Consider the following 24,057-nt stretch of genomic DNA (forward strand, 5'->3'; position numbering starts at 1 on the left):
CAGATAATTTACTAACTTTCAGAATCTTTTACTGGTGCCTGCCATTAGAAAGAAACATAACAGATTTGCTTAAGAGAATACATCCACTTGTTTCTTTCCTTTCTATAATGCAGCTGTGCATCATGTGAATACTGCATCTGTAATTACTGCAGAACAGATGGTGTAGGTTTAGTTTAAAGTGTATACATTACAACAGCATATGCTGCCAAGTGAGTTCTCAGTCTAACAAGGGACTTTTCTCTCCAGCAGTCTGATCCAACAGTTCATACACAAAAGCTCCCTATGAGATTTTTGGTCCACAGGGAATGAAAGATTGGATTTACAGTTTCAGCATTTTTTTTTTCAAATGAAATATAGTAGAAGCTAATAGGGTAGACTTTCTTTCCTGTATCAGGGTACTGACTGGGCTTAAGTGCAATAAAAATCTAAGTTCTAAGTGGCTACATGATACACTTATAATTATAGTGGTTCTCTGATTCTTGGGTAAATCATAACCGAACTCTTTGGTAAGGTTACTGTAGACTTGGCCACTGTTTGCAGAACATATTCCAAAACCTAAATTCCTATAAAAATAAATACATCATCTAAAAGGTAGAAAGAAAATACAGCCAGATAAAAATAAAAATTACCAGTAGTTTGTTTTCTTTGATAACACACAGTAGTTTGGTCCATTGCCCAAATCGTTTCTTTCTAAGCAGGAAGGCACAGATTTTGGCATCCTTCACCAGATCCATAGAGGCCTCCTCAGAAGGCCACTGATGTCTCATTTTCTTCCCCTTTCCATCTTCTTCCTCTTCATCATAGGATTCGTAAGAGCTGCTCATGGCATCCGAGTCATAATCTTTAAGAAAAGGATTTTTAAGCATAAAAGTGTCAAGTTAAAACATTTAGCCATGAAGTATACTGAAATAATTGAAAAACTCAACAGGGTTCCTTTTGAGTTAAGGCTTTTGTATGTCAGCCACCAACAAACTACTGTTTCAGTGCTTAGTAATATCACTACATTAAGTTAATTGAATAAAAGATGCAGTTCCATTATGAAGTTTTACAGAAGACCTGTGCTGACGCCTTGGGAATTTTAACTGAAAGAATGAGCTTGGAATAAATAGCTAGAATTTTAGGTGGTGCTTCTCCATTCTCACGGAGAAGAAACAATTGGAATATTTTCAATAGCTGAAATTTCATCCAAATATTTCAAGGAAGAAAATCTCTCATTTGCTTTAGCTAGGTATTGAGGACACAATTCGGGACGCAAGAGGGAAACCTGCAGCAACTAGGAAGGGAACAAGAGATCAAATGGCTGGAGAGCTCATTCTGAAACAGTCCCCACCTATGTGCAGAGTCACAATGGGTTATACCCAGATTATCTACAACTCCAAATCAAGCTTAAATATTCTGATACGTTTTGTAGTTTCACAAAGCTTATATAGAATACTATATCTTCATTTCAAAGAGAAAATAATATATATATTTCAAGCTCATGAAACTTTTTTTGACAATGAATTGTTGTTTTCTGGTCAATTCTACTATTGAGGATTTGGTTTGGGGCAGCTCCATATGGGAAAGTGGTAAATGCCACAGATGATTATCAATGGGAAAACACAACATTTTTTTCACCTATTTTAGAAAAATCAAGAGACAGATGGAAAAATGTAGATTAGATGTTTAAAATGACAGATTTGAAAACATTTATTCCAGAGCATTTATTTTTTTCATATTTGTTTAAAAGAATGTGTAAGATTTGGTAGAAGTCACCAGACTCTTCTCTTTAACTTTCTACCCATAAAGCAGAAAAAAAATCCTAAACAAAAACAAAAGAAAACAAAACAAAAAAAAAAAAAGGAAAGAAACACGCAAACCAGAACCAAACCAAAATGTTCTCCCTCTGACCTCCTTTTGGAGTGGCTATCCACAAACATTCACACAGAAACATCAGGAAATGCTTGGCAGTTCATCGGCCAAACTCAAACACAGAGTAGAATGCCAACCTGTTTGGACTAGAGGAAGAATTCTTCATGTGGTGTTACCAAATATGAAGATGTAAGATCTAGTCACTAAATCAGCATCTTCAAGAAGGCCGTCTTTCAAAGGCATGAATGGGCTAACAGACAAACCTAGAGTTGCTGTCCCTCTGGGAACTGGTAGTCTTTCACATAAAGCATTTCATCTTTAACTTCACCCTCCCCCTTTCCAAGAAAAATAATACTTAGGTGTCCAAACATAACTTCCTCGTCCCTTTTTCAGATTTACTACTGAGCTTTTGTTGCAGCTACACCACTGTCATAATGTTCATTTAATGTTTGCTTCCTTTCTACAACCATCTTTTACCTCACTTGTGATATTGTTCCACTTTTGGCCATAAGATCATTCTTAAACTTCAAAATTTATACGGGCTGACAAGAAGCAGAGCAAGTTACTACTTGTATACGGAGATATGTTAATACTGTTCAGATAATACTCTGCCAATATTGTACTACCAATTAAATGAAAAAATGCCACCAGAGTAGTATTACCATATCTCACTACATAAGATATTGTCACCATATGTGATATCATACAGGTACTTCCCAAGTGGCTCACAAGCAGCTCAAGTGCAGACTTCATGATAGGAATAAGTTGTATGATCAGCAGTGGAACTCTGCTGGCACAGCAGCTGCAGGTTCATTCAAATCTCTGTTTATAGGAGAATGAAAGCCAACAGGTACTTCCGAGGCTGACACTTCTGGACTCCCGTCCTCAGAGAGAAAAAGAGGATCTCTGGGGACCTGTTGCCATATCCTGCCCAGAAAATGCTCATGTTTCTGTTCTGGGTCTCAGGACTCTTGGCTAGATGAAGAGGTTTTTGTGTGACTCACACCAAGAAGGTTGTCCACTGTGAAGTACTCATTTAGTCTGGGCTGAAGCCTTTGCTGCTCTTTGCCACATCCCACTTCTATTCTTTGCTTCTCTAAACATTGAAATGATAACCAAAACAAAGCTTTTAGGCTCTGAGACACAAACTATCTTCCTTTCACATGGTAAAGTGACTATTTTAACATAAATAGCATAGGCATTCTACTACTCATACATAATACATCTAGCAGACATTCAGAAAGTTATCCAGAAAAATCCAGCATGTATGTATAATTGCAAAGGGCAAAATTCCTTTTAAATATGCTAAATTGTGTTAAACCGCGTAAAGGCTACTAGTGACTAAATCCTGTTGTCTCTTATTGCCTGATCACAACAGCTAAGGGAATAGACTGACTAGAAATTACAGTTAAGATCTGAAAACGTCTTGTGTATATGTTCAAGTAAACACACTCTTTGGGTCTTGGAGTGGAGGTGGTGGTGAGAAAGGAGAGACTTTGTAGGAAAAAAATGAAAAGGGTCTGTCCAAAATGAAGCAGTTTTGTCAAATCAATAAAGTCTGATTGACTTTAACCATTTATAGGTATTATATTATAGTACGGAAGCCTCCTTGTTATTAATGATATTACAAAAAGACTCAGTGGGAATATTTACCAAAGATAATTATATCTATCACTACAGTTACTTAACAGTTTATTATTGCAGTTCTTATACTTTTAACATTTCTTTGATACGGTCTTTATCTCAATCAGTCTGATAAACTACAGGTTAATATAGTTATAATCTTTGGTTAATATAGTACTTTGTTGGGTTATTTTAATTACCACACACACTAGATTCAGTGGAAGTTTTGCTTGAATGAAGATAAATATTGAATTTAAAAGCAACTTTATTATGGATAAAGAAAAATAGATAACTTTTAATACGAATTTTAAAAGGTGATGAATTCAGGACATAAGAATATACAACAAAATCACAGCAGGGCAGATGATAAGTTACAACAGAAAAAAGCATTAGATATCTGGGTATATATATACATTTATATTACAGAATTACTAATGAACTTTTAAGACTGATATCCTAAATATTTTTATGGGTTTGGATTGTTAAGTACAATAAGATATCAGTTTCATACTGTGCCGTATTTTTTCCTAGGCAATCCTTTAGCAGTGCTATTAATTTTTGTGCTACTAATGTTTTTCTGCCTGAGCGTGGCTCTTGTTTAATGACAAAACACAAGTCAGCAGTTCACAGGGTATATAGCAGGACCACCCATCATGTCCACCCACCAAGGGAAGACATGAGGAGAGGAGTGATTCTGCTGCCCTGCTAAGTTCCTGTAATTACTTTGCGTTATATAAAATTCTTTCTTACCTTCAATTTCCTAGGTAAATTAAGAGCTGCCAACTACCCTGGTTTGTTTATCATGTTTAGAGCTAATGCACAATGACAAATTTCCCTGCCACACAGTGTACAAATGAATAATTAATGTTCCAAGGTGACTCCTATGCAAGTGTTTTAAGGACAGAGATGTTATTTTGTTCATTTGCTCTGGTTAAAATAATAAAAACAGCTATAAAATGGGGGCTGATATCCCTTTAATATTTGGGCCACAAAAAAATAACTGTTAGTGATAAATCAGCCATACACAAGTAAGAAATTACCCCAGCCAATAAAAAAGAGCAGCAAAAGGAAAATCTTTTCAATTTGTTAGTACATAATGACAGCTAACTGGGTTGACTGACCCTGTGTACATTCTCACAGCAGTCATTTCATTGTTTCATCAGTGTTCTCATCCTGTCTCCTCTTAAGTGCAATCAGTCTTTGGACAAGTACCGGAATTTGGTAAAGAGTGTTTGTGTTGCAGAAGGAAGTTCTGGTGGTCAGCTGGGAGACAACCCTATGCTTTTTGCACTAAACGAGCAGTCATAGAATCATAGAACCATTCAGGCTGGAAAAGACCTCTAAGATCATCTACTCCAACCTTTAACCTAGTACTGGCAAGTCCACCACTAAATCATGCTTCTAAGTTCTATATTTAGTCACTGAAATAGTGACATGTTCATCAAGCATGGCTTATGGGAGCCAGTATGAATGATTTACCCCTAACCACAGTACATCATCAGAAATGCTGCAGATCACATCCTTTCAATAGTTACTCACTTTAGAAAAGGTGGTTTTTATTTTCTTTGTCTACTTAGGCAAGTAATTCAGTGCAATAGGAACATACCAGGAGATCTGCAGACCAGCACCAAGTTCTGAGGCATCTACATTTGCACTATTGGTAGGTTAGAGGGGTTTACTCCGGACAATACTTAACTCTGGATCCCTAGTAAAAATGTCCCCATCACATTCATGCTTCAAATATGTCCAAAGGATTAATGGCTAAATTGGACTCTGTCTCCAATAGCAGTCAAAACACATGTGCACCTAACTTGGAGCTGCAGGTTTAGTTTTCTCTAAAACGAGCCTTGTTTGTGCACACCAAAACAGTTGTGCACACCAAAACAGCCTATGACAGTGAGGACAATTAAACCACGCATATGACACATTACCATGGCACTAAAAGAGATGTAGCTGTTGAATCCTAAAAAAAGCCGAAGGACACTAGAATTACCATTTGCTCTGAAACTGATCTGGTTATACACTACTCACTGGAAGTGATGTACTCAGGAGCCTTCCCAGGACTAAGTGGCACTGCCTCTTCATAATAGCCTTCAGGAAGGGAAGATGTTGGTAATGGTGGAGGCCCATTATCTGGTGGCTAAAGGAAGGAAAAAGGAAAACAAAAAAAAAAAAAAGAGAAAGCAATTAAAGGTGTTAAAATAAACATCGTTGGAACGTCTGCTCATTATCAGTTTACAAGTAACACATATATACATATAGTCAGGACTAGCTGCTGGGTTTATATATATAAAACTATGTAACTATATCTTAACTATCTCTAAAGGCAAATCTCTGGAGGAGTGAATTAGATGTTGTCCTTTGAATAAGACATGCAGGGTAGCAGCATTTAGAAGGAAAAAAAAATCTAAATCTCAAGCTCCTTTTATGATGCTATAATTAAAAAATAATACGTAGAGGTTGAGATTTGAAGACATTAAGTGACTTATTTATGCTTCAAAACATAATGATACACTTCACAACCTATCATTATTGCCAATCCCTTTACCTCCATTCATGGAAAGGAAGCAGAACCTTCTTGCATGTACTCCAACTGAGTCCTTCAGGGATATAAATACTATACGATCTAACATGTTGAAAAGATATACTTCTTTATTTAAGGACTAAAAAAGTAAAGGATCTATGCACCAAAGTGATTTATGTACATAGGACTTTTTATAGTGTTTAGGCTTATTTATTAGTATTCTACATCTAAAATAATTCATATTACAGTAGCAAGCATCGCTTTGGTTGCACAGTTTAGAAAAGTTAAATAGCCTGGTCTGGCAGAGATCAAGGATAGATAATCTAGATCGTGTTTTAACGATGCATTCTGTTTTTCAATGGCAAATCAATTCTTAATACAGATATTCATTTTTAAAAAGTACCTCTACTTGGTGAAAACTGAGCTACACAAACGATGAATAGTTTGGAACATCAAGAAACTATTATATGATAAAATAAATATTTCAAATACCAGGTCAAATTCTGAAATGCTTCTTTTCTAAATATAAGCCTGTTTTAAATTTAAAACTGACCAACTGCTGGTATGCTGATATAGTAACAAAGTAAATTTAGTACTCTATGACTTCTTCCATATGACTTTACTGTTATATTTCTTTAGCAAGGACCAAAACAACTGCATTTTATAGAACTCATTCATATTTGCCATAAGTTTTTAGATCCATATTTTCATATTGGAGGAAATACTTCAGTCTTTTTCCAATACGAGTGGTTTATTGCATTATTACAAAAATGTAACTTGTAAGCAGAGTCTCATTTCTGCAGTAACTGTTTTTGAATACATCTTTCTCTTTGTCATGTAATGAAATAGATGTAACGGCGTTTGTCTTCATTGGACTGATCCACTCAACATCAGGAAATCAACAGAGATATCTAAGTAAGAAATTAGTCATGTGGGCTTTGCTGATGGACAAACATTTCTAGAGCACAGTTCAGATCTCAGGTGGGCTGAATAGTCTAGGAGAGGCATAAAGCCTTTTTCCACATAACGTAGGTGAAGCCGCTGTAACTATGTTCCTCTTTGGCTATAGGCCTAAAATTACCTGAGAGGAACGTGAGCATTAATAACATGTGACATTGACTGTTTTGAAATTAGTTCCTTGGCACTTTCAGGGCTGGATTCATCTTTCCACATTTCATAGCCAGACACCTCCACACCGACTAAACAACTGTGCCAGACACCTAATTCTCAGCTACTCAGCAAGATGAGTCTTAGAGCACTCTGTAGTTACATTTATATGCAGTAGGCTATTCCGCCTCACAGGTACATGCTTATGAATTCCCAGTTTGCACAAAGGCAAGGAGTAAATCTGTACTTCAGACGATCGAGCAGCAACTTGCCATCGCACACCAAGCTGCCCAGTAAAATCAAAAATTTCCGTGTGACTAATGAACTGATTTGTACCTAAACACAAACATTCTTGGCCGGATTGACATTTACACTAATATTATTTCTATATCAAATGATGTAGCAAACTTAGTATGTCACAGTCAATTACAGTTCAGAGACAGCAATTACTGTTATCTACAGTGTGAACCAAATGAGTTTTCATCACAGACCAGTTTTGCTAGAGAAGTTATCCACTGAATAAGCAAAATGATGAAAAAATACAACTTTTACTGTAGTTTCCTTTTGATTCTGCTGAAAAACACAAATTGCAAATCTGCACATCATCACAAAATAAATGAGCCTTTCAAGGTTACCTGCTGCTGTGCAACAGACATAAGGGACATTACATAATATTACATGTTAGTTAACATTGGAAAATTGACAGCACATTGTGAAGTTTACACTACACACCTGCACAAGTCTGGTCTGTGTGGCCTGAATTTTTGGGTACAATAGGGAGAACTTCCTCAAAAGAGTATGCATTTTCTTCTTTCAGGCAGGTGGGCAGAGCCTTGCTCAAGTGAGTCAGGGTCAAGGCTTGTTCCTGGGGCAGTGCAGATTCATACTACCCCTTTCATAAGACAGATATATTAATATTTTGGTCTAGCCTTAAACTATTTTCCCTGCCAGGTGTGTAGATGATATATGAAATTCCTATCATTATTAAACCTAATTCACCCAGGAAATACCCATCCTGAGAGTCATTCCAATTTTGACTTGACATAGCAACAAGGTATCAAAGCTATCTTTTATCCAGAAATAAATAAGAGGTTCCAATAAAGATCAGGAAAAAAATACTTGTTTTTAGACAAAATGTTATTCAGAAAGAAAGAAAAAAGGAAATGAAACACAAATGGTGCTTGTCTGAATTCGACCCTGCTGGAGCACCAGTTACTTCATGCAGCTGGGGCGGGCTGGGCTGTGCAGCCAATGTCAACACAGATGGAATCCATTGCTGAATTAACCGGCCCTTGATTTTGAAATGCATTTTGCAGTGCTTGCCATAACAAAGTTGAAAACAATTATAAAAAGATTTCATTTTCACAAAAAAAACCAAATATATATATATATTAGGAGAAACAGAAACATCCAACATTGAATACTTTCTGATTAAAGCAGGCTGATTTAATCCTGAAAGAAAATCCAACAGATTAAATACAAAACAAAAATACCTTGTTCAAATTTGTATCATAAACAACTACATCTTTGGGGAGCTATGGAATACGTATATCTTTGAGCATCCAGAAATATAAAAAATACATGTGAGCATTTTGATATTACTTACTAATATTTACAGTGCTTTACTTTTTTTTTTTTTTTTTTTTAATATTGTTAGTTGTACTGCTTAATGTTTTTAACCTGGCAACCTGGCAGTTTTTCAGTGGAAGACCTGTGGTGAGGTTATGAATTATGAACTGGAATAATTCTTGATTGAATAATTTTTCATTAGTTTATCTGAAAATAAAAAGTCCATAAAAACACTAAACTATTTACGTATTATATAAAAGGATTAAGTCTCAGAAATAAAAAAAAAAACAACCATAGAACATGTGTAGTTTGAGTGGTATCAGGAGGAAAGACCTGGCAACCTGCAAAGAAAGCATTAGCGCAAATTTCTGCTTTTATTTTTTTACAACGGACCACAGGGAAGAAAACGAGAGAATGCTGCCTTTCAAGACAAATAATCTTGTTCAATCACAGGAATAAGAACTGAGTTAGAAAAAAATTACCATTATTTTTATATCACTGAAGGAAAAGGGACAAAAATGAGTGAGACATTGTTGCCCACAATAACACCAGTGACACTGAAAAAACAGATAAAGATGTTTGACAGGAGCTGGGTCTGAGACAAAATGAGAGATGGTTTATTTGAAATGAAGAATCATAAGGGGTGATAATTATATTACAGAACTGAGATCTCTGAAGACACTAAAGATCGGGTTGTCCATGGGATGCCCAAAAACAATTTACAGGAGGGATTGCTCAAAGAAAGAAAAAAAATATCTCCAAATAAGCAATACTTACCTAGATATAAAAACTCACTATTCTACTGGATACTATGAAGCAGACTTAGTGGAGACGTTAATTTTATGGTCTGTTATGGTCTACCTCTCCACCTGCCCCTCTGTGTTCCACGGACCACAAATGCACTCTTTCTTTCTTTATCCTAGGATACAAAATACTTCATTTCCCTCTTCTGTCCAGGGGTTACCAAGGTAGGTAATAATTTATTTATTTATTTATTTATTTATTTTAGGGATGGTCTATCTGATACCTGCTGAAGATATGCTAGCATATAATGTGAAAAGTAGTATAAAAGGCAGAGGAAAAGAAATGTCATCCTCCAGAGTTTGAGGTTATAAAATCACTTTACACCCCAATGAAGCCTTACACTATGTAGGAAATAGAAAGAAACACCTCTGTTTATGCAATGATTTAGGATGTGAAAGTTTACTGTGAAAAGCATTGACTTTACCAGAGGAAAAGACTGTCAGTACACCCATGCTGGAGCCAAGGGCTGCCAGCAATTCCACAGCCGTGCTCACACGTGTTATTAGATCAGCCACCAGTTCAGATCCAGCTGGACTGTGGAGCCAGCTGCTATGTTACCCCTCAATGCTGCAAAGCAGCAACATGAGACTGGAAGAGTGGTCACACACTGGTGATGCATAATAAAGCTATTCAGAAGCCAGCAGGCAAATGTGGGCTTTCAAGAGACCTTGACACATGCATGTGCCATTTGTGCCAGAGCAAGCTTTGAGCTGACCTCCATACAGCCCTGTGGCATCCTCAGTCTGGGAGGGGGAAGAGTGCTCGTGCAATTATGATCGCACTCCCCAGGTGTAAAAAAAGTGAATGTCCAGAAGGCAAAATGAATTGAGAAATTGAGCACCAATACAATTGGCAAAATTCCTGACGGTACATTTCAACGAGGCTTCATCACACCGCAGTAAAGGCTGGAAATTGGGCATGAGTACTCACCACACACTTGGACTTGGTATGAAAGTCTTTAGAAAAACTCAAAATCACTAAGGCACTAAAAATAAATTGCTGTTTATTGCCAGCAGTTGAGGACGTGGATGGACCATGGATTTTTCAGGTCAAAAACGCTGACTACATGGGATATTAAGAGCATGTTGCGCTGTGCAGGAGTGAAATATTAGCCTGAGTGCAGAGATGCAGAAGACAAGGAGAATTCTTCATGCGACCACAGCTTTGTATTCCAAGGTTTCAGTTTTCAGGGTTGACAATTTCTCAGGTTGTCATCTGGACCCTAAGAAACTGGGAGCCAAATAACATGAAAAAAAGTCTAACAATTCCACTTTTCAGACTCTGAGCACATCTGACAAAGGACAGCAAACCAGACAGGCAGATAACAAACAAGTATGGCTCACAGGACTAGTAAGGAGTAGTAAGAGGCTCTTATAGTTGTCTCCAAGATGGAATAAGGCTTTTACTACTGCAAAACTATCAGCCAACAGCATTTGGTAGTCTGGTGTTTGCAGATACAGAAAAGAGATGGATGTGCTCAGAGAAGCAGTCAGGTGCAGGATTGCCTACTAGTGGAAGTGACCACCAGGCAGAGGATGAACATAAGCACAAGCAAAGCTTGTGTTCAGGATGATTCTGAACAGTGGAAGGTTTAAAATGAACAGCAAGGTACAGGCTTTGCACACTGCTCCTGAGAATGGAAATATGTCTGAGACTGTCTAGGAGTGTGCCTGCTGACGCAGGAGTGAATATCTAATTAAAGGTATCCCTGGAAAAGTGATTGGTATTTACAGTGACTACAGATTCCAGCCTCAGAAACCACAACCTGATGATGGGGAAAGGATCTGAACAGACTTAGTCACAGTTAAAGAATGACTTAAGGCGTCCTATGGCTCCACAATTTGATCTGAAGACTGTCTGGAGAGTACTTACACAGGAATCACACCAGGACCAGAGTTACTTAATTAATTTGCATTTAATTCATTGATATTTAAGATATTAAATAAAACTGAGAAAACTGCAGCACAGGATGCACCATAGAAAGAGTTTCATCCCAAATCTATGGAAGGCAGAAGTGAAAATAAACAGCAGACCCCATGTAAGTAACAGAAGATCTAAGGAAATAACTCAAAAAAAATGCAAAAAAGAATGAGGCAGAAACACAAACAGGGTATTTTTGTTTCGTTCAGATTCTGTAATAAAAGATTATTACACAACTATTTGGAAGTGTCACTCAGACTAAACAAAAGTTGTTTCATATCGAGCAAAGGGTCTGGGTGTAGCAAGAAATGGTCTTTAATTAATTCTGAGAAACATTTTCATGTGTATTACATGAGAAAGAAGAATCTGAATTTAAGCAGCACAGAGCCCTCAATCAGAGGTGGTTATTCTAGCTCAAAGAAGTGCCTTTATTCCCCAGTCACCTTCCTACTCCAGGAGTTTATAAGCTCATCCAGGTACTTGTGCAGACAAGACAAGCAGCACTGTGAATAAAGAAACACCATTTCCTCTGGAGCAATATTCTCTAAGGGCCTGAACTGCATCAAACAAAAACGAGAGACTTTGGTACTTACTGGCCTAATTCCTTTCCCGTGTATTTGTGCACAGCGCACTAATGAGCAGGTTTAGGAAAGCAAATAGGCTGCTTCCTAACTATCAGCATAGGGAGGGTGTTTTTATGGACAGGTATAACATAGAAAGAAGAAACCAAAAACCTAAGACTACAATTGTGAACATGTTATGGAAAATGGTGGGATAATATCCTACCAAATCTGTAGCATTGGTAATTTCATAGCTTCCTTTTACAAAGGTCAAAGACCATGAGCAACTAGTAAAGACAGAGAAGAGGTCATATAGCTTCACAATGATCATAGGAAGAATCTGAAGTAAAAAAGTTCCATCCCACTCTAAGCCCAAAGAGCTCATCCAGTTTAAATGCAAATTCTGGGTAAAGGTTGTTGGGAACAGTCATTTTGTCAGCTTAGACATCAAGAAAGCTTTGAAATATTGTGATGGTCACTGTTATAAATGAATATTAAAAATTAAATAAGAAGGAAATTGTTGTAACTAAAACTTTTCTGTGATACCGTTTGCAAATGTGAAATAAATAATCAACAATAATACACCAACCCTACCCAGAGAAAATGTGAACGGCAAATGTGGTGTCCTGCAAGAGAAGATCAACACACACACAAAAACAACCAAAACAAACAAAAAAAGACCAAACAAACCCAGTGGCTGTAAATGTTTATTCGTCCTTATTCCTTATTCAATCACATATAAACACTGGAAATATTCCACAATGAAATCATGCCCTGAGGACGGCTCTTCTGGTCACTTCTGGTCAAACTAGAATATGAAACTAGAGCATAGGAGAAATACAGATAATGGAAACTAGTTCAACAGGATCAAACTATACCTCAAAACTGAAACTAACAGAGCCTGTCTTACATTCAATGTATAGAAATGAAACCTGAGAAGAATATGACTGTGATTTCAAATGACAAAGGATTTACCAAAGTGAGGAAAAAAAACTACTTAGACATAAGGACAAAGGCTGACAATGAACATGGTGGAACAGCCTTTTAAATTGAAATAGTGGTTTAAAGAAACCTAAAATGGTAAGAAATAGATTTTAAGTTTCTGAAAGAGCTTGTATTTTAATTGCCCGCAGTAAGAGCAACTGGACTCAATAATCAAAAAGGACCTTCTAGTTGTTCCTTCATTACTGAAGGACTTGTTCATTCAGATTGAAGCTACTAGCCAGCTCTGAGAGAAACAATTGAGTTTCTTGTTGAATTGTTTATTTTTGCTTCTAAAAATTTTTCACGAGGAAAAAAACTCCAAAGCCAACACTATTTTAAGATTATTTTTTAAGAAGTACTAACAACTGATTTCCAGTATCAGAAGAAAAAAACAAGATGAAACAAAGATTCCTAAGTACCCACCGGGTACACAAACCTCTTGCTTTTGCTGTCACAAGACTAACTGCACATTTGAGATAATCTTGAATACTGGCATTTTTTGTTTGATTGTTTGAAGAATGATTAATACAATTGATAATATATCACCTTAAAATCCTTTTGATTTCAGGATGATTTTTTCTTCTCCAAGGACGCTATTTCCTCTCAGCATTTTCTAATAAATATCTGAGAGTATACCTGACAGGCAGCCAGATAAAGGGGGGCTGTCATATCACTTCTCCTCAATAGGAAGCCCATTTATATGAAACACTCCTACGGTGTGACTGTGTATGTTGCAAGAAAGGGTTGGAGGAAGATGACCTATGCTTTTGATTTACATCTACAGGGGTTCTGGCATCTTGCTGGACACTTGTTGCGGTTAAATAATCATTAAATTGACAATATTCCAGGAAAAACAAAACATATATCCAATTTTACAGTGAAAATCATGCAAAAGAGCTAAGTGTGCTGTTCGTATTTGATTTTCTTGGACTGCACAATGTGCTGAAATCACTTAATGTCAGATGTACTAAGACAACCAAATGCTTGGAGGCTAGAAGTATTCTGTCACTGTCATGCTGTGGATAATTTATGCCAGTATTCCTCCGGCACATCAGAGCAGCAGGACATACCGGATATTATTCTGTTGCCTCAGTGTAAAATGGACTTCAAGGCAACTTGGTGATAGCGCAGTGATGGGATCTCAGTTATTAAACCCCGGCAGCACTGTGAGGGCTACACACAGAGTATTGGCTTTCTTATTGCTCCAAACCCCTCATCTAGCACTGCTGCCTGTCCTTTCAGTGCACGGATATATCATAAAAGTGGGTGCTGATTTGGAGAGGAAGAAAGCAGGCTAAAAGAATGGAGAAGCATCTCAACTTTATTTCAAAAGATGATCACCTTCTCTCTCATATCTAAGGAAGAGTTGAGTTCTGCAGCAGGACTCGGACATGCCTCTCATGCTCATGTTCTTTATCTGAAGCTTTTACTTTGCTGGCCATCTGAAGGAGCTGTCTGCATGGGCTAAAGCATGGGAAGATTTGTGCTTTCTAAGCCTGACAGAAAGTCTGCTAGACCAGATGTGGGCAAGGGAATGTATACAGACAAAGAATTTCTAAGAGATCATGTGATTTATTCAAGTACATGTAAGGTCCAATTTTGTCCCTGGATTTTAAGACCTGGTCCAAAGCCCACTGAGTCCAGGAAAATTCTCTGGGCTTTAACACATTTTAATAACTGGAGACTTCACTTTAAATATTAACAGCATGTCTCTAAATAAAATGAATTTTATGATCTTTGTTCACAGGCTGATGAATAATAACAAAACTGATATAAGATTTGGCCTGAGCAAATATGCAGGTCTATTTACAGATCTGAAAAGGAAACCTCGCACAGCACCTGCCCACACATAATTCTGGCTCCTGGCACTACTTTAAGGAGGATTGAATTCCTTCCCACCCACACATCTTTACATAAGTAAAAGCTTAAACATCAATTCAGACTAAACATTTTTGAATGCACAATCCCTTGAGTGCCATAAAAAGAAACAGTGGTGTAAATGAAACTTTAATTTCCAGCATGCTCAATAACTGATGTGCTAAAAACTTAGATTTTAAACAGTGCATAGCTTATTTAAAGTTATTGATTCCCACTTCCAGTAAATTGCTGTGTTCCAGCAGCACATTGTGTTTCTACCGGAGGCTGAGACCAACTGGAAGAACTTGGTCTCTGTGCTGAATAGTTGACAAAAGGAGGTGACATATAATATGACTTCTAACTTGCAATGTGAAGAAGGGCACCTTGGAGCAGAATTTCCTATCCTCAGGTGAGCCCAACGGTTTTCTTTCTCTGGGCTGTGAAAGCATGATCTATGAAAAGTCTCTATGAAAGGCAGCACATTGGTGTCACTGAGCAATGTAATTATGTACAATTTCTATAGAGATTGACAACATCATCTACCCATTTTTAGGAGCTCGCTGGTTAAGAGGAGATTGAAAATCACTACTCAGGAGCTTTAATGGAAGGGAAAAATAGATCTTAGCCACTATCACTGATGTCCAGCCTGGTGTACAAAGAAAGATGATGCAACGGTCTCTGGTCACAGAATCACAGAATCGTCTAGGTTGGAAGAGACCTCCAAGATCATCTAGTCCAACCTCTGCCCTAACACTAACAAGTCCTCCACTAAACCATATCACTAAGGGCTACATCCAAACGTCTTTTAAAGACCTCCAGGGATGGCGACTCAACCACCTCCCTGGGCAGTCCATTCCAATGCCTAACAACCCTTTCAGTAAAGAAGTTCTTCCTAACATCCAACCTAAACCTCCCCTGGTGCAACTTTAGCCCATTCCCCCTTGTCCTGTCACCAGGCACGTGGGAGAATAGACCAACCCCCACCTCTCTACAGCCTCCTTTAAGGTACCTATAGAGAGCGATGAGGTCTCCCCTGAGCCTCCTCTTCTCCAGGCTAAACAACCCCAGCTCCCTCAGCCGCTCCTCATAAGACTTGTTCTCCAGACCCCTCACCAGCCTCGTCGCCCTTCTCTGGACTCTCTCGAGCACCTCCATGTCCTTCTTGTAGCAAGGGGCCCAAAACTGAACACAGTACTCGAGGTGCGGCCTCACCAGAGCCAAGTACAGGGGGACAATCACCTCCCTAGACCTGCTGGCCACACTGCTTCTTATGCAAGCCAGGATGCTGTTGGCCTTCTTGGCCACCTGAGCACACTGCTGGCTCATATTCAGCTGCCTATCAACCAGTACACCCAGGTCCTTCTCTGCCAGGCAGCTTTCCAACCACTCATCTCCCAGTCTGTAGTGCTGCTTGGGGTTGTTATGCCCCAGATGCAGGACCTGGCACTTGGCCTTGTTGAACTTCATGCAGCTGACCTCAGCCCATCGCTCCAGCCTATCCAGATCCTCCTGCAGAGCCTTCCTTCCCTCGAGCAGATAAATCTGGTCATATCTAATGATAATGAGGGTCTACCAAAGAAGCCTCTAGCAGAGAAAGGTTTCCAAAAAAAAAAATGATCAATTCCATTGTCTCATTGACTGTTAATTTTTTTAACAGTCAAATTGGTGTTTAAGCTTGCATCAGTGTTCAAAAGTCAAAAAGGTAATAGTTTTGCCCTTCCCTTCTGGCTCCATCTGATCTTTTGCAGGACATCAGCAGTCTGTCATTTCTTTCTCAAATTATGATCTGTTAGTGTCTTAAAATAACACCACTCGTAGCCTGTATTTGGACAACAGAAGACAAAAAGAAGCCTAGAACATTTTCCAGCTGATCTCAAAGTGACACCAACGCCAGAAATGGAGGCACGGACCACCACTGCCTGACAGCATCAATAGAATTACAGGAAAACTGGCCAAGATGAGCTTCCACCGCTACAGAAAAAAAACAGCTCAGCTTCATAACTTCACCGAGATGGAAGTGCCTGCAGTGTTACTCTCAGGCCAGAGGGGAAGGCCATGTCCAAACTCCACTTTGCCAGACTCTGTGTAGCAAGCACATGCCCCAGATCAACCAGCTCTAATTGTGTCAACTTCCACATTAATTCCCACTGTATCTCAGAGAAATATTTTTTGTTACTTTGAAATCCAAACTGAATATAACTCCTGCAAAACAGTGGTGACCTACTGGACCAAATTCATACTTCACAACATTTTGTTCAGTGCAGCTGCACCAACTTCAAGGGAATTTTCACATTAGTATATGAGAAAGGAAATGCAGGTCAGTTGTCTTTAAAACAACTTGACTCTTCGTAGGCAATTTATTAAACTGAACCTACACAAATGTGAAAGAATAAGGAACTCAACTGGCTTGAGTTTATGAAGCTCGCACCTACAGTCTACATTTCAAAGTCATGTATATTTTGCATAATTTTCCTCCCTGTCATCAACAACTTGCCTTGTAATTTATGCTACGTGCATCTTGAATTAAAGAAAAAAATCATTTTCAGGCACTGTTAACCATGAAATGGATTCTCTAGGTTTCACTGCATATTAATAAGACCACTTTTGCATCCACTCAAATCTGTGCATAATCATTTTCTAACATTCATTTTACTTGAATTATGCTACAATATGTATGGCTCTCAACATGGATGTTTCTAGCACAAACATTCCCTTCCTATAATGGTTTGAGAATACTTCTTTACTTTACATAGAATTGAAATTTAAAAAAAAAGAAATCTTGTTCCAGGTCACAAATCAGCAGCTGGCAGCACTTAGAAACAAACTATGGTTAAGATATTTTATATAATATCCTTTTTTATTTTTAATTTGTTCAGCAGTATCTAGTATTATTCACTTTCAAAAGGATGGCCAAGATTTTGATCTGATAAGTTAGTACTTATCTTCATAAGTTGTTATTGGCTTATGAAATAGGGAAGCTGCTTAAACATCTGGGCAGAGATGCAAAAACAGAGTAACACATTAAAATGAAGAATGCTTTCCATTTTTTGGAGTCTTCTGCCTCCACCATGAGAAGACAGACTGCTAATCCGTAAGCTGCACATGTACTTCATGCCTCAGACCAATGAATGAAGGCCTCCTCGGTACAGCTTTAGATTGTCCTTATCAATACATAAAATTTTCCACAAATTAATAAAAAGATGGATAATTCATCAATATTAAGGCTAAGACTATGTTCACCTTTCAACAGGATAGACCATTATTTGCATATGCTTCTCTAAAAAAAAAGTTGCAAATGTTTTCTTCAAATCTAAAGTAGTAACACAGCAGTAATAGAGGAGAATTAAAACTTGTTTATAGTTTACTGCTTAATAAGACAGCTGCTCTCAACTGCAGGAATTGAATTTGCAGCCAGTAAACATATAAACATCACCAAGAACTTAAACTGCTGCTTGTTCTGCAGGGAATTTCCTACCAAGGGACCAAGCACAGAAGGGCACCAAGGACTTTATGAAAAAAAAGCAGCATTCTTTCTGGACTTTAAAACTCTACACTTCATTATTCATGAGTGTTCTCATACGACTTGCTACAGGAAAAGCTGGTCCTTAAAATCATAAGAAACTGGCTAGGACCCATGGGCTCAGCTAGGCCAACGATCTCCACAAGGCAGGTCAATCTCTGAAGACAGCATTAAGTTGCTTGGGCTTTTGCCGCTCTAATCCTGAAAACTGCCAAGGACTGCAATTCCACAGCACTTGCAGGTGACCTATTCCTGGGCTTATTTCACCACAGGGGATTTTTTGCCTTCTCTTCTGCAAGTTGATCCCAATTTCCTCAACCAGGGTGGAGCTGAGAGGAATAATCATTTCCTTGGACACACAGGCTCCTTCCCCTTGTAAGCATTTCTGCTAGTGCTTACCACTAAAATATTCTCTCATATATATTTATGTACTTAAATTAACACTCACCAGCCACTGCTGAGGTATTTCTGGCAGAGGCATTTGAGGAGGTGCTGGCAAACTGTTGGCAACTTCTGGTTTCTGCACATGTTCTTTTATTTCAAAACCTGTGGAAGAGCAACACGTCACTTAATGCTTTGGTGGAGGCAAATGGGACATTTTTTTCTACACGTGGACACTACCATCACATAGTGGAATCTGACATGCAGTCCTGCTCACAACCTACCTCCCAAGCCTGTTTACTGAGGAAGAACTGGAAGAATGCTGGGAATTCAGGAATTTAATCAAGCAGAACAAACACATACCTACTATATATGATAATGACATATATGATATTTGGATTAACAAATACCAGACAGAGAAGAAAATTACAGGAAATCATGCTGAACTGCCTACCCATTTGGAACTGAAAGACCTAAAATTCAAACAATTTGCCTGGCATCTATCACAGAGATAAAACCATTGATGAGGGGAAGACAGCACACTTGTGAATGTCCGAATGGCAACATGGAGCAAATTAAACAGGGTTCCCTCAATCCCTGGGCAAAAAGGAGTGACACACTACCTCTGCGTTTTCTTGGCATAATCATTTAAATCCCAGTCGAACACAATTCATGGTATTGTTTATTTTTCTAAAAATCAAAAGCAAGATTAGGGTGTATCTCAATGCTCTGACAAAAAAAATCAGTCAATGGGATGTACCCTGTGCACCCCTAGACTGAATTTAGCTCCTCATGTTTAGTTAAGTTAGTCAAGATCATGTAGTTTTCCAAAATGTAATCAGTGATGAAATGTTTCTTGTCATAATAACCCAATCCCACTGGCTGTGAAGTCCTGGATTGAAAATCATCGCTGATAAAATAAACTGTCTCTAAGGGCTAAGGGCCATAGAATCTTCTTTCTTCCTACAAAAGAAGAGGTGATTAGTCTTAAGAAACATTCTTTTTTTTTTTTTTTAATATAACTTTCATTTGTTATTCTTTATGTAGGATGAATCCATACTATGACTGCTATCCATATCCAAGTCCCCCATGCAACCAAAAGTCAAATATGAAGTACATTTTACTGGGAAAAAAAATTAAAATTGTTTTCTAAGTGGGTTCTATTTCCTCTGTAAATCTAGTTTCCCCCCAAAACTATGTCTGGTGAAGCACGGACCTGCTCTTTAATATTTGTGTTCTTCTACCAAACTACACAACAAAGTCAGCATTATAGATTTATGACATCAAGACCCTTTAAGGAAAACAGGCAACACTGATGGTCATAATAAATGACTGAATCAATTAACAGTTCTTACTCCAAAATAAACTGTCTTTGCCTTTTAGAAGTCTAAGTTTCAGAAGGAAATGCCAAGTGTTTTGTCCAGGCCTACAATACATTGGGCATACCAAGATTCAGGAAGAAAGAAAAAAGTTCATAGTTTTGCCAGCTCATCAGAGTAACCACTGATTTGGACATGGTGCAGGCTGAGGCCAGGCAACTACAACCTGAAGAATATATCTGACTGGCCCAGTACGCTCTGGTTGGTGGACACGAAGTGAAGATAACGGTGTGCATTTAGGAGATATAAGAACACAAGGCAAAAGATTTCTGAAGAATTCCACAACTAAGAACTTACTGAAAAGAAAGCTGCAGTTTAAAGTGTTTTACCAAAATTCAACTTTATAATAATTTCCACACCTTTACAAAGAAAAACTTAATTGTTGACTTCCAGATGTTAGAAAGAATCCGGGCAGTTCCCAGCTGCACTGATCCTTCATTACCTTTCCCTGTTGTTCTTCAATGGTTTGCTTCAGCAATCAAAATACACTGTTGGATTCAGGCAGTTGATTTTTGCAAATGCCTATAAAGACTCTGAACTCAGCACAGACCTCGGGCCTGTGAAACCATGCCAGCGATCTGAGAGCTCTCATGGAGTTATGTGGGTGGAGTAAAGCAACATCTTGAAAAACAGACTCAGAATGACAGTTCAGCTCAGTTACAGAGTACTGAGGGTTTATGTGCCTTTTACTGCTTTTAATTTTAATGAAGAGATGAATAGTTTCAAAGGAATGGGAGTACTGAATGTTACAGCTGATAAAAAAGCAGCAGGGTCATCTCCATTAATGTGCATTACTCCCTCTGTAGTTTCACACACACTTTAAGCCGGAATGAGATGGCCGAGCTCCCAAGGAGGCAGTACAGCTCCTTCCCTGCCTTGTTCCTGTCCCTGCACCAACCTCTCCTTTGTGCCAGCGTAAGCATGTGTGTGGCCTCAGGTTGAACCAGAGCAGTGAACTGACACTGGTTAGGAATAAACCAGCAAAAAAAAAAAAAAAAAAAAGGCAAATAATGCTTGTGCTAGCAGAAAGGAAGCTACAGTACACGATGAGCAAGAATGAGTAGCCTGGGGAGAGAAACAAGATGCTGTTTTTAGAGGCCATGCTGGCTTAAACTCTATTTAAACTATAGCTCCATAAACTAGAGTTTATAGGCATATAACGTATAATCCTATGACCTCTTGCTTAACTGAGCTATAGGACTTCCTTGAATTAATTCTTTTTTTGAACTAGAGCATATCTTTTAGCAAAATATTCTATCTTGATAAAATGCCAGCAATGGCATGCAGACCTTACTAAGTTCTTCCATTAGTTCATATCGTCAATGCTCAAAACATGTGCTTTATTTCCACTTTGAAATAAACATCCAGCAACTGCACACTGCTTTTTTTGTTGTGTAAGTCTAAGAGCTCATTCTCAGTCATCCCTTTTCTACATCAAGATTAATTATGATACCTCCTTTAAGGATAATTTGAACGCATATTTCTGGACCTTCTATCACTTTTATGACTTCCTTTTGACATGTCTAAATTGTGTCTCCTTGAATACAGGCACTGGATGTGGGTATAAAGTTCCAGTAACAACTGCACTGAACCAAGCTCTGCCACTTAATATACGGATCTTATATGGATCTTGTTAATGGATTGTTCCTGTATTATAACATGTAATGGATCTTGTCACAGATTCTGAAATAGGCTCTAAAACGTAAGATGTAGGTGCTGAAAGGTGGAAAACTATGGGCCTTGGATCTTTTTATCATCACCCACATCTATAGTCATAAATTAAACATGTCTGGGAAGATGCTCTGATACAGAGAAAGCCATATCCATACGTTTAAAATCTCTCACCCTCAAAACCAGGGTGGATGGTGACAATTTTGAACTGCTTGCTAGGCGCAGATCTTTGCCTGTGATAACTCCCACATCACACCTAAGAACTGATACAGAAAACGAGTCAGTGCAGGCCAAACCCATGCCAAGTACCACTCCATAATTTCACAGTGTCAATGCTTGACTTGCAGGGTCCAAAAATGTACCCAGCACTGTTTAATTTCCTACAACAGCTGTAGTTTTATGTCCTGAAAAACCACACACAATCCAGAACGAAAGGATACGACAATCTTTCTTTTCTGTGTTTGCACATTCACATTCTGTGAATGCTGTCTGACTTTTTGAGAAAGTCAAAATTTTTTTTAATAAATCTAGTTGAAAAGATTAAAAGAAAAACATACACTGTCAGGTCAGTATTGTAGAAGGTATTTTGAACTCCTTTAAAACATATCAAATTGCAAGTTCTCACCTACAGTTTTTTGTTTTGAAAAGTGCAGGGTATTTTGATCAGCTTTTGGAGCACAAAGCCTCCTTCCACAACATGTGAAATTGTTACCTGCCTCCTTCTGCTATTAGTAAAGTAAAAAATAATGATGGGTCCTTAAGAATGTGAAAACAGAAGGAAGGACAATGATCATTTTACAGCTCTTAGACAGGTGCTCTTAGAATCATTATGGCTGGAAAAGACCTCCAAGATCACCTGGTCCAACTGTTTCCCTATCACCAAATATTACTCACAAAACCGTGTTCCTAAGTGCCACATCCAGGCTGATCTCCTTGAACTTGAATCCTGTAGCAGGTGTGATTTGTTTACATTTATTCACTGCATCAAAAAACACCATATCTTTTTTAGCACTGCAGAAGAAAGCTAAGAAATGCAGCTACTTGCAAAGTGGCATTTTTCTTCAAAACACTCTAGTATTTTTAAAAATCTAAACAACGGGGGTTTACAGTGACAGCATTTCTGTCAAATGTTGGGGAGACAGAGAGGTCTCATAGTCCTGATGCCTCTTTATAAAAAATGAAATTTTGTAAGGAAATATAAAAGTACTGTTAGGAAAAATAGTGAGGAACATTCTTTGTAAAAGCTCTGCTGAAAGGCTGATGTATACAGCCAATCATTCATGCTGCATTCAGTTCCATAATCTTGCTGGAGATAAAAGCGATTGTGCAATCAAAATGTTTTTAGGAAGACAAAGAGAAAGTGAATATTACTCTACTTGCAAAATGCAAACCAAACACGTTGACAGCCATTTCCTAGCTCTGCCTTGGCACTCCTGTATCAGTCATGCACTGGAGTCCACATCGAAATCAAGCTCTTTGATTTGGGTCATATGGCAGAGATGTAGCATGTAGCACCATGCACAGTGCTGTAGCCAGTACTCCTTTACTTTTGCATCAAAACTAACAAATAAAATTGCTGCCACAAATAAAATGAAGTAACTGCTATATCAACAGAGGTGAAAACACTCATCTATCACGTTATTTTATGGCTGAATTCACCCATGTGCAATGAAATTACTTCCTTTATGTCTTTTGCTATATTTTACTGTTGACTGTGAAGGAAAGCATTCAGGAAAATTCCATTTTGGATTCACCCTGTCTTTCTGTTTTGCTTCAATTTAGGGCTTGTCTTTACCCCTTAAAACAATTTCACTGAGCACAGACTTATTCTGTGCATTCTGCAAGCAAGAAAACACACCCGACACTGACCTTTTGATGACTGTATCCTCAGGAGAATGTTAGTTATTACTGCCTTCTTCTCCCTGACAGTCGAAGTTAGATATTCATGGTCCAGAAGTTCAAGAAACAGGCGCAGCTCAACTATTAACTCTTCCATGGCTGAAAGACAATAAGAAAATTACTTTTTTCTGAGAAATCCCATTAGAAAAAAAGACAGAGTTAACTGTAATTTATTCATATTCATAGTTATTTTCTAGCAATTCTTAAAAGTGTACATTCTTCCCTGCTGGAAATAGACTGCATTAATTGGCAAAACCAACAGACTAATTCATTAGTGAGCACTACTAGTGTATCTAGCAATTACCTCAAAATTAGTGAAGAAAAGACACTATTCTTTCACATACCACGTCATCAAGCCAGTCCTGCACAAAAGTGCGGGAGTGGTAGCAATAAGTTTTTCTAGCAGTG

General features: G+C 38.1%; 1 protein-coding gene across 7 annotated transcripts in view; it reads right to left on the reverse strand.

Moving 5' to 3' along the window:
* The window catches only part of AFAP1 (actin filament associated protein 1), a 119,444-nt gene that overhangs the window by 44,284 nt on the left and 51,103 nt on the right, over positions 1–24,057 (reverse strand). For all 7 annotated transcript variants that reach the window (XM_083834489.1, XM_083834488.1, XM_083834485.1 and 4 more), the window contains 4 exons: positions 23,620–23,748; positions 18,768–18,865; positions 5,506–5,614; positions 630–841 (listed from right to left, as the gene is read on the reverse strand). In XM_083834489.1, the coding sequence (XP_083690615.1) occupies positions 630–841; positions 5,506–5,614; positions 18,768–18,865; positions 23,620–23,746 (546 nt within the window). In that variant the 5' untranslated portion in view covers positions 23,747–23,748. Of the gene's footprint in view, positions 1–629; positions 842–5,505; positions 5,615–18,767; positions 18,866–23,619; positions 23,749–24,057 lie in introns of those variants that run through there.

Source organism: Anser anser (assembly GCF_964211835.1).
Source record: "Anser anser genome assembly, chromosome: 4".
In the NCBI taxonomy this organism is placed as follows: domain Eukaryota; kingdom Metazoa; phylum Chordata; class Aves; order Anseriformes; family Anatidae; genus Anser; species Anser anser.